We start from the raw sequence: 15343 nt of genomic DNA on the forward strand, positions 1-15343 counted from the left end.
ACATTTCTAGGTCATGGTCCATTGAGAAGATGTATCTATGTCTATTTCCATAAAGCTTTTGTAAGTTCCAGGAGAGAGGAACAGAGTCTTTTTCACTATAGTATCTCTAGCACCTGAGACATCATAGGGACTCAGTTAATTTGCTGAATGACCAAACAAATGATTTCCACTTTTGGTGACATCTTTGGAACTTGATTGGAACTTGATGATGTACATCTTGGCTTTTCATTTCCTTTCTTTTCTTTTTTATTTCCTTTTCTTTTTTCTTTCCCATTTATTCACTTCATTCCCCTTCTGGAAATGAACCAGGACTGTTTCAATGGATAGACAGAAAGTTGTCATGGTTTGAAAATTGGCACATTTTTTTCTTTAAATTCCCGTAGGTCTTTTAACTTATGTCAGACAGAGCATCTTATCTTTTCTTCTGCTTTTTTGTTGCTGTTGCTGTTGTTACTACACCTAGCACAGTGCATGGCATAGAGCAGCTATTCGAATAATGCTTGTTTAACCTGTAGTAGCTCGACAATTAGCTAAGGCCCCTCTGCACAGCCTAAGGCTAATTTGGAATGCTTTCAGGCTTAAACCTGCCAAGGAAATTTTCTTGCCTCATCTGAATGTCCCCAAAAGGTGATTAATTAATAAGAATCAACATGATTAATTAACAAGAAATTGATAGCAGAATTAGTAACAGGCTCAGACAGCCCCACAGACCACAACCTTCCTCCGTTTGTGCTCAGCTTCCCCTGGGCTCTCTCAGGGGCTGCAGGGCTGCCCACAGCAGGGTGACCAGTGTTCCCCACCAACCCTTCCCTGCAGTCTGACTGTGGATGAATGTTGAGTCCTTCAGAAACAATGAAGTTGCTCTAGCGGACGGTGAAGCTGGATTTACAGTATACATTTGCATCCTTACCAAAAAGTAAAAAGCCTCGAAGTACATGAGAGGAAAACGTGCAGGGTATTGGAAACTGGGCTCCTACTGTTTTCTTCATCTTCGCTGGAACACCACCGCCTCCCTTCAACATCCTCAGCTGCCTCTCATCCCAGACACTTCCTATTAAAATGCTAAAGCAGTAATTCACGGTAGAACAGTTCAATTCCACAAAGGTCTGCCTCAGTGAGCATGCCCTGTGTGCATTTCCTCTGGTTTCATTACACACATTGAGGAAGTAATTTTTTTTTTTTTTTTTTGTAACAACTTGTGTGCAACCCCTAAGCATACCCATAACTATTAACCTTTGGCTGAGTTTGTGCGAAGAAATACTTATGCCCAATTTTCCCTTTCACTCTTCTGAGGACTGCCCTGGGGTACTCTCCCCCACATCTTGTGAACCTAGCAGATCGAAGTTTGGAGCATTCTCCACCACCCACTGGCACTCATGGACACCAGCAGCCTTAATGTCCCCTGTATCCACGCTAGCAGTGGCCTGGGCCATGCTGCTGGTCCCTCCCAGGGCTTCTTCCACAGAACCCTGGCTCTCACCGGGGCAGGTGTGGTGAGCACTGGAAATGCAATCTTCTTGTGGCCTGGCCTCACCCTCCACCATGGCCGCGGCCCCTCCTCCTTCCTGGGCATCCAGTCTGGAAGTCCCCCCTGTGAGCTCCCTCTCAGTGGGCTCCCCAGCCTCTGCATGCTGCTCTGGGGGGCCAGGGCTGCTGGCACCCTGGGTGAGCCCTTCACAGGCCTGCTGAGCCCCCAGCAACCCCCCCAACTCCACCCTGCCGGCCTCCGCCTGCACCTCTGGAGGGGAAGAATGGGCCTCCCTCTCACTGATGTCACTGCCTTCACAGCTGTCTTGACTGGAGGCCACTGCTTGATCGGCCTCTGTGTCGATTTGGGTTGTTTCCTCTAATTTTTCAATTTCTTGGGGACCAAGGGTCTCTTCATTTGAATCTTTCTCAATCTCGAGGGTGGCCGATTCCACGGGCACTTCAGTGGTCACCATCAACAAATTTCTGAGCTCCATTAAGGAGCCCGAGGCGGATCTGGCTTCTGGCTTTTCGTGGCTGGGTTCTCCGTCCTCAGGAGCCCCTCCAAACTCCAGCTCTGACGGGGGTGTGCCCAGGGCTCCTGCCATGTCCTCTGCAGTCACGAGACCCACAACTGGGCCTGAAGGAATCACCTGTCCGGTCCCGTCTGGGGGAGGGGTGGGGACAGGGAAAGACGGGCTTTCTCCTTTGGCCAACGGACTAGGGACCCCAGGCTGCTTCTTTTCCCCTGACTCCTGGAATACTTCGTTACTCAGTGCCTCGCTCTCAGAAACGCCTGGCAGAATGGCCGAGGCCCTCCTGGCAGGGCTGGCCTGGTTTGACCCTGTGGGGGTTTTTAGATCAGTTAAGCTGGACACACTTTCACTGGGCAAGGCCATGTTGTCTTCAAATAAGTTGTGTTTCTTCAGGACAGCAGCTTCCTTTATCACTGACAGAGACCAGAAAAGAGAACATGACATTGACCCTCGGCCCCGGCCACCCTGGATTTTCCCATGTTATCCAGAAGCCAAAGTCCCTTCTCAGCTTTTCTGGCTACCCAAATCTCTCCATGTCAAATTCCAGCTGATAGCCACCCTCTTCCCGGTCTCCTTCCCTCATGACCAAAGCCCACACACTCATCTTCAGCTCTGGACCTCTGTCGTGTTCATTCATTCATTCAATCCTTCACTCATTCATGGATGCAGACTGGGCATCCACTATGGGACAGGCTCTGAGAATCCAAAGACTGGCTTTCATGGAGCTCACCACCTAGAATAGTATTATCTGTATCACCCATAGAGGCCCTGCTGCAGGGGCAGGGCTGTCATTTCTCTGCTTACTCTCATAGTCCAGTCCTGAATGTGTACTGGGTACTCAGTACTGAGCATGCAGAGAGAGCCCTGTTGACCTGCAGTGTCTAGAATGAAGACCTACGTGCATCCAGCTCAGTCTTAGAGGCCTTGAGAGGACTCAAAACAACAATAACAACGATAGCAGCTGACATTTTGACCACAGGCCACTAGAGCTATGCAGGCTGTCCAGTGCCCAACGGTATCATATCCAAGGGGGCGCCACTCACATCAGAGACAGCATAGATTTGTGTGTTCGGCAGAATTTTCCAGCAACAAGCAGTAGAGCATCCTACTCTGATAAAAATCAGTATATCATGGCAATTTTTTTTGACAGAGGGCCGCCCAGTGTCTGGAGAAAGGGAGCCTTTTCCTGATTGGTGGAAAGGTGCCATGATGGAATGGCATGGGCTTGAGGGGGCCCTTCCTGTCAGACACTGTGCTGACATCTTCACATTTCTCATCTCGTTGGATTAGCTACTGGGGCTCGTGCTTGGCCCGTTTCCTTTGTGGGGGGTTTCTGGTGATACTAACACCTTCCCCGTGGAGACCAGACACAGGCCTACGGTTTTGGGGGAATGGCCCTGTGCAGCTGATTTCTATCAAGGCTGTCCTGCCCATGGTCCCATCACAAGCAAGGCCTAACTCCACAGGACAGTGGGTACTGGAGCCCCAAGATTCACCGAGTACTGTGTCGGCGCCCTGGGTCTGCTTCTGTCCAGCGGACAGGACATGAGGAATGTGCCGAGGAGGCAGCTGGTAACCCGTTCCAGAATCCCCTCCCCCTGCCTCAGGGAGGGGTCGGAAGTCTGTGGCTAAAAGCACCTGTTGTCCTTTGTTCTGTCTGGGGCAGCTGGAGGAAGACAGATGTTCATGAGACAGTCTAGCCTTAATCTCCCCAAACCTCAGTTTTCTGTGAAACATGAAGCTTGAAATTTCTGTCTCCCGGAGTTCTTATTTGTAATTCAAAGAAATAATATCCAAAGGGCCAGTATAGTGTGTGCCAGGTCATGATTCTCAGTCAAGGTTAGTATCCCTCTCTCTTTCCTCTCCTCTCTTCTCTGTCTCCCCAACAAATCAGCAGCAATTTCCTCTTCCCCCTTCATTCCTGTTGAGAAACCTAGCAGGCCTCCCTGGGTCCCCTTGAGGGGTCCTCCCCTGTATCTGCCGTTTCCTCCAGGACCAAGGAAATCTTCCTCACCTTTCAGAGTTTCATCAAGGAGGCTCTGATGTAAAATCTCCTCGTAGACATTTTCCACGTGAATCATGTTGGTGTGATCTGCAAAAATGAACTGCTCATATTTCTGGAGCTCCTGGACAGTGAGAGAGAGGGAGACAGAGGACAAGGCATGAGATGCCAGTTTGTAGAGGAGGTACAGGGAGCACGACTTGCACTCATGATCCCCTCTTTGGAGTGTGGGGCCCTCAGCCACTGGTCATCCCCTTTCCCGTCCCCAGCCACCGAGGCACGATGTGTACTTGAGGGGTGTAGACAACACAGATTTTAATCATCTCAAGGCCCTGTCTGCGGGTCCGTGGGTCTCAAGGCCCTCCTTTTTTTCCATCACAACCAAAATGTTCCCTTCTTCCCTTTTATCCCCCTTTAAACTCCAACAGTACTTTACCAAGGTATAAGTCACACACAGTAAAATGTACACATTTCACCAGTACAGCTCAGTGGTTTTAAATATATAACTATACCCATGGAACCACAGCCCAGATCAAGATAGAGAAAATTTCCAACACCCTGTGCGTTTTTCCAGTCTACACCCCCAACAAGAGATAAGCACTACTCTGATATATATCACAACAAATTTGTTTTCCTAATTTTTTTTTTTTTTTTGAGAGAGAGAACACGTGTGGTGGGGGGAGGAAGAGAGAGGGAGGGGGAAAGAGAATCTTAAGCAGGCTCCATGTCCAGCAGTGAGCCTGACACCGAGCTCGACCTCATGACCCTGAGATCAGGATCTGAGCCAAAGGCAGATGCTTAACCGACGGAGCCACCCGGGTGTCCCTAGTTTTTCTAATTTTTGAACTTTACACAAATTGAATCACATATTCTTGTGTGTTTGGCTTTGAGATTCATCTGTGTTGCTGCATATATCAGTAGCTCATTCCCTTTTATTGATAAAAGACATTCATTATATGGATAAACTAAAATTGTTTAACTCTCCTCCTATCAATGGTGTTGAGATTTGTTCATTTTCTAACTGTTATGAATATAATTGCTATAAACATTTCTGTGCATGATTTTTTTTGGATTTAAGGACTTTTTTTATCTTCAGTGTATACCTAGAAGTGAAATTGCTGGGTCCTGGACTAGATGTATGTTTAACACTATTAGAATGGGACCCTTTCTGGGTATGGAAACTCTCTCGTCAAAGACTCTTCAGGAACCTTCTCCTCTTTCCCTCCAACTGGCCCTGACAGTCATTGATTCCCTCTAAGACAACCCAGGCAGGCTGCATAATCCTTTAACCCTTCCTGCTCTCTGAGGGTTTCCAGATGGCTTGAGGTCAGGGTAGGGATCAAAATGTACCAAATCACATGCCAGTGATTAACTCAGAAATCCTTACAGCTAAGGGTGCTCAAAGGGCCCCAAGAGCCAGGGCTTTAGCAGTGGGATTTGATGCCTTTTACCTGAAGGGACAGGATTTTCAGCAGGTGATCAGAAGCCACCATGTGCAGACAATTCAGTGCTAGGACTTGGGGGCCCAGGCCCAGATCACAAGCAGGTCATAATGAGGTCCCTTTATACCCACCCCAGAGCAGAGCTAAAGGATTGGACAGACGTGAGCTTGCAGGATCCTGAGCGGGTCTGTGAGGCAGGACGGACACACAGATGAGAACTGTGTGGAAAGAGCACTGGCCAGGAGGCTGGATGCTGCCCTGGATTCGCTGCGGGATCCGAGCCAGCCACGTCACTGCTCCAAGCCTCTCTCTGCCTCTGCAAAGCCAGGGCCACAGGCTCAGTTCTGCAACACCCTTTCCTCTCCCTAGGTGGTCTCCCACTCTTTATTTCCCTGGTTCCTGCCTCAGGACTGGGCGAAAACACAACTCTGGGAAGTCTTCCCTGACCCCATAAGCAGCGCTGGGCACCCGGCTCGGAGCTCTGCCTGGCCCTCTTTCCCATAGACTACTGCTGTGCTCATCCACTGCAGGCCCGCTACCTGAGAAGCCTACGAACTCCCGGACGGCAGGGACGCTGGCCTGGCACAGTGCCTGGATCGTATCTGATACATAGTCAGTACGTGTTTGCTGAAGAAATAGTAGACCTTTGAAATTTTCAACAGCTAGGGGTGCCTGGGTGGCCTAGTCGGTTAAGCGTCTGACTCTTGGTTTTGGCTCAGGTCGTGATCTCAGGGTCGTGAGACTGAGTCCTGAGTCGGGCTCTGTGCAGTGCAGAGTCTGCTTGGGATTGTCTCTCTCTCTCTGCCTCTCCCCTCTGCTTGCAACTCTCTCTCTCTCTAAAATAAATAAATCTTAAAAAAAATTTCAAACAGCTAAATAAGTGTGTGGGAAGGAACAATTTTCTAGGGATGTTTATACCACTGTGACATGTCCAGCTTTGTAACATAGGTCTTCTATATTGAACTGACTAAACCGTGACATATGTTTAATTCCTTGGAGCAATTTAATTGGAATCCCTAAGGGTGGGTCTTGGGGAATCAGAATTTTTTTTTACAGCTCCCCAGGCAATTTCACTGGGCACCCTGGACTGAGTACCAGAGATCTAGGAAGCTGTGATTTACAGAACCAAGGGAAACATACGTTAGTAAAATAAAGAATCCTTCAGTGGAGCAGATAATCCCTTAATTTATCCGTTCTGCAAATCCAGATTTTAAGAAATCTCTTGGCACTGAAATCATATCCTTCATTACTGAAAACTTGGGGTCTCAGTTTCTTTGGGAACCAATCTTTCTTGATTCAAAGATCCCAAGAGCATTTTACAGATTGGGTGCAACTCTGCTGATGTGTGGAAAAAGGGAATAGACGATGGGGCGCCTGGGTGGCTCAGTCGTTAAGTGTCTGCCTTCGGCTCAGGTCATGATCCCAGGGTCCTGGGATCGAGCCCCATGTCGGGCTCCCTGCTCAGTGGAAGGCTGCTTCTCCCTCTCCCACTCCCCCTGCTTGTGTTCCCTCTCTCACTGTCTCGTTCTCTGTCAAATAAACAAATAAAATCTTTAAAAAAAAGGGAGGGGGAACAGACAAGAAAGGGGGATTTTCTTTGCCCTTCTCTTCTTCTGGGAGGAAGTGGCTCGGAGGCCCCTAAATTGCCTCTGGGATTGAAAAACATCCTAAGTAGAATGTCTGTGTGCAGACGCATCCAGAGGTAGACAAAGTCATCCTTTGGGCGGCTAAACTTTTCCATCCACACATGGCCAAAGGACAATCATATAGACAGATTCTTTATTCCCGTGGCTTGATCAAACTCCCAGAAATAAAGGTCAGGTACTAGATATGCCAAGACTCTAAAGAAAAAAGCATTTATAGAATATAAAATAACCAAAGAAATTTCTGTAGTAAAATAACTTATGCCAAGGATTTTAATGTTCCAATTCTTGGAGACCCTCTACGCTGCCCAAAAGTCCTTTTGAAATTCTAATAAGCTCTTTATGATTTGCTCCAATAGGGAGAAGGCACTGAAAATGTCCAGGCTCATAGATCATTTCTGAAACGTAGAAATAGTAATAGTAGTCATATATATTATTCACTGAGTGCACACCTTGTAATCAGCAAATATGAGCTGAGTTCAAACTCTGGTGGTTATCAGATCTGTGACTTTGGGCCCATTACTTAATCCTCAAGTTTCCCCATTTGTACAACTGAGGATATAAGTAGTACTTCCTCCTCAAGTTGTCATGAGAATTATTGAGATAATCCATACAAAGTGTGTTTAACATAGTGTCTAACACATGGTCAACACTCATCAAATATTAGTAATTTAGTCCCCTCAATCTTAAGAAAGGCACTGCAGGGCGCCTGGGTGGCTCAGTTGGTTAGGTGACTGCCTTCGGCTCAGGTCATGATCCTGGAGTCTCGGGATCGAGTCCCACATCGGACTACCTGCTCGACGGGGAGTCTGCTTCTCCCTCTGACCCGGACCTCTCATTCTCTCTCTCTCTCAAATAAATAAAATCTTTAAAAAAAAAAAAAAAAAAAGAATAAAGTTTATCTCTGGAGCTTTGCCCCCCTCCCCCTTACATTTCTTAGGATTTCGAGGCTGCCAAAAAGATACGTGTAAAAAAAAAAAAAAAAAAAAAGAAAGGCACTGCAAAATGTATCATTTTCATTTTCTAGAAGATGGAATCCAGGTCAAGAAAGAGGAAAAGTGACTTGGCCAAGGCCCCAGAGCCAATACATGGAGGAACCAGGACTTGAACCCAGGTCTTAGACCTGCCTCCATAAGTGGCTCACCCATGGCTCTGCTCTGCAGACCAAGTCACACCTTCATAATCATGACTATCACTGGTAGCAGCTTTAAATGGTTTCTGTTTCACTGACTTCACAAAACAAACATTAAAAGAAAAAAATATCCTTCTGTAATCAGGTTACTTATGGTCTTTCCCTGGACGTAGTGGTCAAGTTTCAGAGGACAGGTGGTACCCATGAGTTATACTATGACAAGGAGCACTTGGTGTCCTCAGGTGCTCTATGACAACCCTCAGTTTGGCTCAAAGTCAGATCATCACCTTTGAGATTCTGTCTAGTCCAAAGGTTGGCAAATCTGGCAGCTGCTTACTTCTGTAAATAAAGTTTTATTGGGACATAGAAGCACCCATTGTTAATGTATGCTCTTGCACTTAGCAGAGCTGAGAAGTTGCAACAAAAACAGTACGACCCACGAAGCCTAAAATCTTTACTATCTGACCATTTGCAGAAGAAGTTTGCCGACCCCTCACTGATCTAGTCTACTGACTGCAAGCACATTCTAGCAAAAGAACTTGCTTGAACTTCACAGCAATAAAAGCAGGCTCTCTGGAGTAAGCCATCCTCTTACGGGTTTGCACGTGGATGCCAGTGCCTTCTGCACGGTGGGAAGTGTGATTTGAACCAGTGCCTCTTGAAATATCCTCTTCCGGATGGTGCTGCTGTCATAATCATATTGCTGTCAATACAGAGATAGAAACATGTGCTAAATAGCAACATTGCAATCTGTTAACTTTTGCTTAAACAAAAACTCAGTCACTCACTTGTCTTCCTTTTCCCATTTCTGAGGACACTTATGGTGTTTCCAAGGTCTCAAAGATCTTACTATGCAATTCTCTAATACTTTGGGTAGAGGGTATGACCATTAATGACCCATCTTACCCTCCCCTTTTACAGATAGGGAAACTGAGGCAAGATCAAAACAGTAACTTCTGCATTATAAAGAAGTTAGGGACAGAAATGGGGGGTGAGTTTGTATGTCATCACCCCTGTCCTGGGTGGGTCCATAAGGAGCCAAGATCATCTACTTCCTTCACTTTACGTCCAAGAAGCAGGATGAGTGGGTTGTAATGATTTCCACAAAGGAAGGGAGGGTCTGGCTCATAGCTACCTTAACACTGTGGCATGTTAACCGAAGAAGTTTAGTATCCAGACCAAGAAAGATGTTGATTCACTTTTCTGCATGGAATATTCAAACCTAGAGACTCGAGTTTGGTTTTAGACGACCCTTTAAGAGTATCACAGATGCTCTGGAACACACTCACAGGCATGTGAGCAGAACGGTCGGGCCAAATAAAGAATTCGTGAGATGAAGGTATTTCTACTGGAGATGATAACTTTGGGCAAAATTATAGCTCTATTCAAACAACAAAAGGCTACTGTGTGGAAGAAGGACATGAACAGAGACAACAGAACGAGAATCACCGACAGTGTCAACTTTGGCTTCACATTAGGAAGCATGTTCTTGCAGTAAAAAGTGTCCAGAGAAGAAATGGATTGTCCAGGGAGGTCTAAAGTGTCCTGACACTGGAGGTGATATTGACATTGATACTATCTTTTCTTTCCAATTGCGAGTTCATTATTACTTGTGTTCCCATAATAAATATTGCTTTTATTATTTTTTTATTTTTTAAAAGATTTTATTTACTTATTTGTCAGAGAGAGAGAGCGAGCACAAGCAGGGGGAGCGGCAGGCAGAAGGAGAAGCAGGTTCCCCGCGTAGCAAGGAGCCCGATGCGGGACTCGATCCGAGAACCCTGGGATCATGACCTGAGCCGAAGGCAAATGCTTAACTGACTGAGGCACACAGGTGCCCCATAAATATTGCTTTTAATCTCAGTGATTTGGTTGCCATTGTTTCCTACTGCCTACGAGGTATTATGATTGGGTCTAAAATTCAGGGACCACTTCCTAGGCTCTGTGGAACTTTAATCTTCTGCTCCAAGGCACTGTTTAGGGGGATAGGTAGTAAGAAATTAGTGGACTAAATTTAAGAATTGTTTTAGCTCTAGGCTCACCATTGAGTAGCCTGTTGAGCTTAAGTAAGTCACGTTAGCTCTTAGAGTCAGTTTCCTCATCTCTATAATGGAGACATATTCTAATTATCTCACAAGTCTTTGTGAAGATCAAACAAAACAGGGTAGGTTAAAAACAAAACAGCTTTAAAAATAGACCATATATGTGCAAGCTGCTATTATTAAAACCATTTTGATAAATACTTAAGCAGTACGCACATTAAAAACAATTTCAGGGGCGCCTGGGTGGCTCAGTCATTTAGGCGTCTGCCTTCGGCTCAGGTCATGGTCTCAGGGTCCTGGGATCAAACCCCACATTTGGCACCCTACTCAGTGGGGAGTCGGCTTCTCCCTCTCCCTCTGCCCACGACTCGTGCTTTCTCTCTCTCTCTCAAATAAATAAATAAAGTCTTAAAAAAATTCATATGGCAGGTGTCTTTTTTTTTTGAGTATTTCTTTTGCCAGGAGATTTTGATTTTTCTAAAAAATGCTGGCTAATTTAAATGGGTTTTACTATATTGTAAACTCTTTGAAGAAGGAAACTGTGCCTTGCCTATTTTTACATTTTATGTAATATCTATCACAACACTTTGCTTAGCGTGGACACTCAATAAATTCATAGCAATTGCTATGAATGCCAATAAATATCAAGTGCAATTGCTCTGTGAAGGACAGGTCACTTCGAGCTGATGGACAGGAATCCCGAGGACCTGTGGTCCCTAGAGTTGCCACTAGATGGCAGAATAGGCACGAAAGTCACGCTGGGGGCCTAGTGGTGCTGTAGCCATTGCTACTTCAGGCAGGGAAAGGGAGCAGGATTACAAACAGGGAGGGTCAAGGACAGAATTTGGTATTTTCCACTTAACAAAAGAAGCAGGGGGTCATACTTGTTTTACGCTTCCCACAAATGAGAGAAAGGTTTTACCTTTAAGACTCGGAGCTTAACCTTCTCGATGGCGACTGCAGTTTTGGAGGCCTCTCCTTGGAGGTGTGGGGAAAGCAACTGCTCGAAAGTGAATACTGCATTCTCCATTAGCTAGAAACCAAAAGCAACACAGAACAGCGCCCGGTCAGAGACAGGGGTCTCTACCCTGGAGCAGGGAGGGGATGACCATCAGACTGTCCCCTAGGCACTACTCTGGGGCCACCCAGGGCAACAGGTCCTCAGCCCCCTACCTGGGTTATTAAATAGATAGGCACCTGGCCACAGTGGGATCAGTAAGAGTCTGGGAAATAACACACACTCACACACCCATGTATGTATGCATACACGTATTTTTTCCCTCCTCTTTTCTCCTTATGCTCTGAGCTGCAAAACCCATGGAGGCCATGGGATTGAGAATACCACCCTCTCCTGTGGTCAGCCCCTTCCTCTGGTCTCTGGTTCCTGCAGCCCGGGCTTGACAAAGGGAGGTGGGAGGCTTCTCCAGTTATTTCTTGGCGGCTTTAATCATGCACTGCCACTTTGGGGAGGGGGGATGCAAACCAGTCCAGCACACCTCTCTGCACTTAGCCCACCCCCTCACTTCTCTTCCTTGCTCTGCCAGGCTGGAAGGGAGGCAGGGTCGGGGCTTGGTGGGCACAGAGGCTGATGCGCTCATGGGGTAGAAAATGGAAATGATTGCGATTTCTTATTCTCCGCACCCATACCTGTATCTGTTTCACCAGGGTTCAGTATTACCAAAAAGGGACTTCTGTTAAACTGTTGCCCAATTTTGTTTCCCCAGTCCGTCTTTAATCCTTCACAACTCAGAGGTTAGATAATAAGGTGTACCACTTAATCCGCCCTATAACTTATAAGGAACAAACGTTCCTTTCTTCCCCAAGCTTCTGATCCCAAAGCATGAACACATAGCTTTGTCCAGCACTCTCAACACTATAGTGACCTTATCTAAGCATCTGTCTCTGAAGGGGGGTCTGGCACAGTGCCTGGCCCCTGAGTGAGCTCCCCCCAGAACACCCCTGAAATAGAATTGTGCTCTTCTGGCTTCAGCGATCACACCCTTCTTCATTTAGAAAGCACTATAGTAAGGAAAGAATCTGTACTTGTTCCTGGAGAAAAAGTTCCTTGTGGGGGGGGGGGAAGGGAACCTATCAAGTAGACCCAAGAGATCCAAATATGAAGCCATGATTGATTGATTGATTTACTCTTAACCGGGTTAGGGAATTAACGTAAGCCGGTAGTTCTCTCTTCTGGCTTCATATTAGAAGCAGTGGGAATGCGAGTGGGGGAAAATTTCTGCGAGTGGGGCCTAGACGTCAGCATTTCTCAAAAGCTCCCCAGATGATTCTCATGTGCAGCCAAGGTTAAAAGCGCTGGTTTGGCAAATCAAGTAATTATCAATTAATGCTACCTGATTTCCCTGAAAAAATTTTTTCTTTCTGATGTTCATCAACATGGAAGAAAGATGAAGCCAACTGGAACGACCAAGGATGTTCTCAACTCAACATGATGACGACTGCGAAGGGCCCCACTGCCAAGAGTTGCACCAGCACCCCAGCCTCGCTGGCCAGCCCTTGTTTCTCTGCTGTCTCCATCCTCACCCCCCACGGAGGCCCCTGCCACTCCCACCTCCTGCATGTCGTTCTGTGTCCTCTGGACCACCAGATCCACGTGGGGGAATCGGAAGCGGCTCTTGAGATCCTGCAAACGCTCCTGAAGCAGGTTGACTTTACTGTAACAAGGTTCCATCTTCATGGAATCCAGTGGAAGATTCATGAGCTGGTCTAGATGCTGCATTTTGGTGAAGGGAAGCATTAAATACCTTCAGACTCAGGAGCAAGATTACATGCATATTCCATATTACATAAATTCTAAATGATCAAATGTACGTTAGTAGAGTGAATCACTTCTCAAATCACTGCACCTGTGACATTTCAACTGTCTTACTTGCCTCCTTCAGGGGTCCCTGGGGCAGCTCTATTGCTAGGGCAGAGAATGGTAGAGGAACCCACTGGATGACGGGAGGACCCGGGAAAGCATTTGAGGGGGCTCCAATCTTAGCTCTTGATGGACTTGGGGCTCCAACTTGCAGAGCTTGAGAACTAGGTAGGCAGGCTTTTAGGCACCTGGAATTGCTGCTGGGCCCCTGGGACCTCCAAAGCCTTCTTTAATGGGGTCAGGATGCCCCTGGACCCCGGGACTCTGGGAATGAGGTCAGAATCTCCACAGTTCTCTGAGGCTCTGTCAGGGCTCACGGGGGCTTCCTCTGCCATAGGTTCTCTATGGGGCTAGTGGGTGCAGAGGTAGGTGGTGGGAAGAGGCCTGGCCTGGGAGATGCAACCAGTTAAAAAACGGGGATCCCTCCTCCTCTGGTTTGCACAAGCAATGAAGCCACAGGGCTTCCAACAAGAGGGCAGCAATGGGTCTCCTCCGCTAAAGACATCAGGTTTTACCAACACACGCTCACACCATGAGTGTTGTTGCCAACAGAATGCCTTCTATTTTCCAAGCTGATTTTCAAATAATTTTAAAAATTGAATACCAGATATCTAGAAGAAACAGGTGGGTGGGCAGCGAAAGAGAAGATAGGTGCTAAAAATGGATGCCCAGGGAGAACTGGGGAGTAACACAGGGTGAGTGTGTATCATAGAGGATGTGCTGCCTGATTTCCAAGTCACAGAAAAGTGACAAAGCTCAAGTTCTAGGTGTCTCTAAATAGGAATTCTTAAAGGGCCCATTCTCATTGTGTTTGTAAAGAGAACACATCAGTCTCCTTGAGAAGTGAGTTGTGGGGAGCTGCACTGAGGTAGAATTAATGATCAAACGCACAAGATCAAACTTGTCCCTCCTCACACAATATGAAATGTCTTTTTTTAAGAAATAACAATTAAGCAGACAAGAGAGGAAAAGTGGGCTGCTGCTTTGCTCCTATCAGACGGGCCAAAGTTTAAAGGAGTGGTACTGCCTACTGCTGAGGAGCATATGGGGAAGAAAGTCCTCTTCCATACACAATGGACAGAAATGTAAAATTTAAATCCTTTTTTTTCTTTTTGAAAATGCAAATGGTAACATCTGTTAACAGGAGAAATAAAGCCACCTTTCAACCTAGCCATCCTGCCTTAGGAATCTATCCCACAGGAATGAAAGCACGAGTATAATATATGTAACAAGGTTATTTATTACAGCTTTGTCCATGATGCCAGGAACATTTGGATAGCTGAATAAATCATGGTGCATTCAGACATGAAATATTATGTAGCGTTACAAAGAATGATTTAGAGCTAGAGCAGCTAACTTGAAGACAGTTTCGCGAGGTATTTTTTGAATGAGAACACTGATAAAGAGTAGGATTTGTAATACAATCCCATTTTTTAAAGAGCAAACAATCTGGAAAAATAAAAAAAAAAAACAGCCCATAAATGTGTATGTTTTAGGGGCACCTGGGTGGCTCAGTTGTTAAGCACCTGCCTTCGGCTCAGGTCATGATCCCAGGGTCCTGGGATAGAGACCCGCACTGGGATTTCCTGCTGGGGGGGGGGGAAGCCTGCTTCTCCCTCTCCCACTCCCCCTGTTTGTGTTCGCTCTCTCGCTGTCTCTCTCTCTGTCAAATAAATAAATAAAATCTTAAAAAAAAAGTGTATGTTTTATAGCTATATAAGCAGGGGGAAAAGTACAGAATGGTATATGCTAAGATGTTAACACTAGTTACTTGAAGGGATGTGGGTAGTGGGGGAGAGGGGAAGAGGGACAGTAAAGTCAAGTTTTAAAAAGGGTTGTGAAAAGGAATTTCAAAATATTTATAAATGTATCTTGTTTATGTATAATTACATGTGTATGTATGCATAAATAAATAAGAAAGGGGGGAAAGAGAGAGGTATCTGGTTTTATCCATGGACTGACAGTGATATGTCAAGTATAAGCCAAGCTGCCACATTATGTGAGTGATTCCTGAACTTTAGGGTACCTCACATCCTCGGGAGGCCTTGTGAAACAGAATGCTGGGCCCTACCCCCAGAGTTTCCGATTCAGTAGATTGCTGGTGGGGGCCTGAGAATTTGCATTTTTAACAGCCAGCTGATGACACTACCCGTCCGGGGACCACACTTTGAGAAATATTGTTTTCATCACAAGTCTATATT

General features: G+C 46.2%; 1 protein-coding gene across 1 annotated transcript in view; it reads right to left on the reverse strand.

Moving 5' to 3' along the window:
• Positions 1-1167: 1167 nt before the first annotated feature.
• NIBAN1 (niban apoptosis regulator 1) overlaps positions 1168-15343 on the reverse strand; it is a 148922-nt gene continuing 134746 nt past the window's right edge. The window contains exons 10-14 of the mRNA XM_028121575.2: positions 12834-12995; positions 11187-11297; positions 8818-8925; positions 4018-4129; positions 1168-2416 (exon numbers count right to left, since the gene is read on the reverse strand). Of these exons, the coding sequence (XP_027977376.1) occupies positions 1281-2416; positions 4018-4129; positions 8818-8925; positions 11187-11297; positions 12834-12995 (1629 nt within the window). The 3' untranslated portion in view covers positions 1168-1280. The remainder of the gene's footprint in view (positions 2417-4017; positions 4130-8817; positions 8926-11186; positions 11298-12833; positions 12996-15343) is intronic.

The sequence above is a fragment of the Eumetopias jubatus genome, unplaced genomic scaffold (assembly GCF_037043125.1).
Source record: "Eumetopias jubatus isolate StellerSeaLion01/CBP00866 unplaced genomic scaffold, mEumJub1_p1.0 scaffold_12, whole genome shotgun sequence".
NCBI lineage: Eukaryota > Metazoa > Chordata > Mammalia > Carnivora > Otariidae > Eumetopias > Eumetopias jubatus.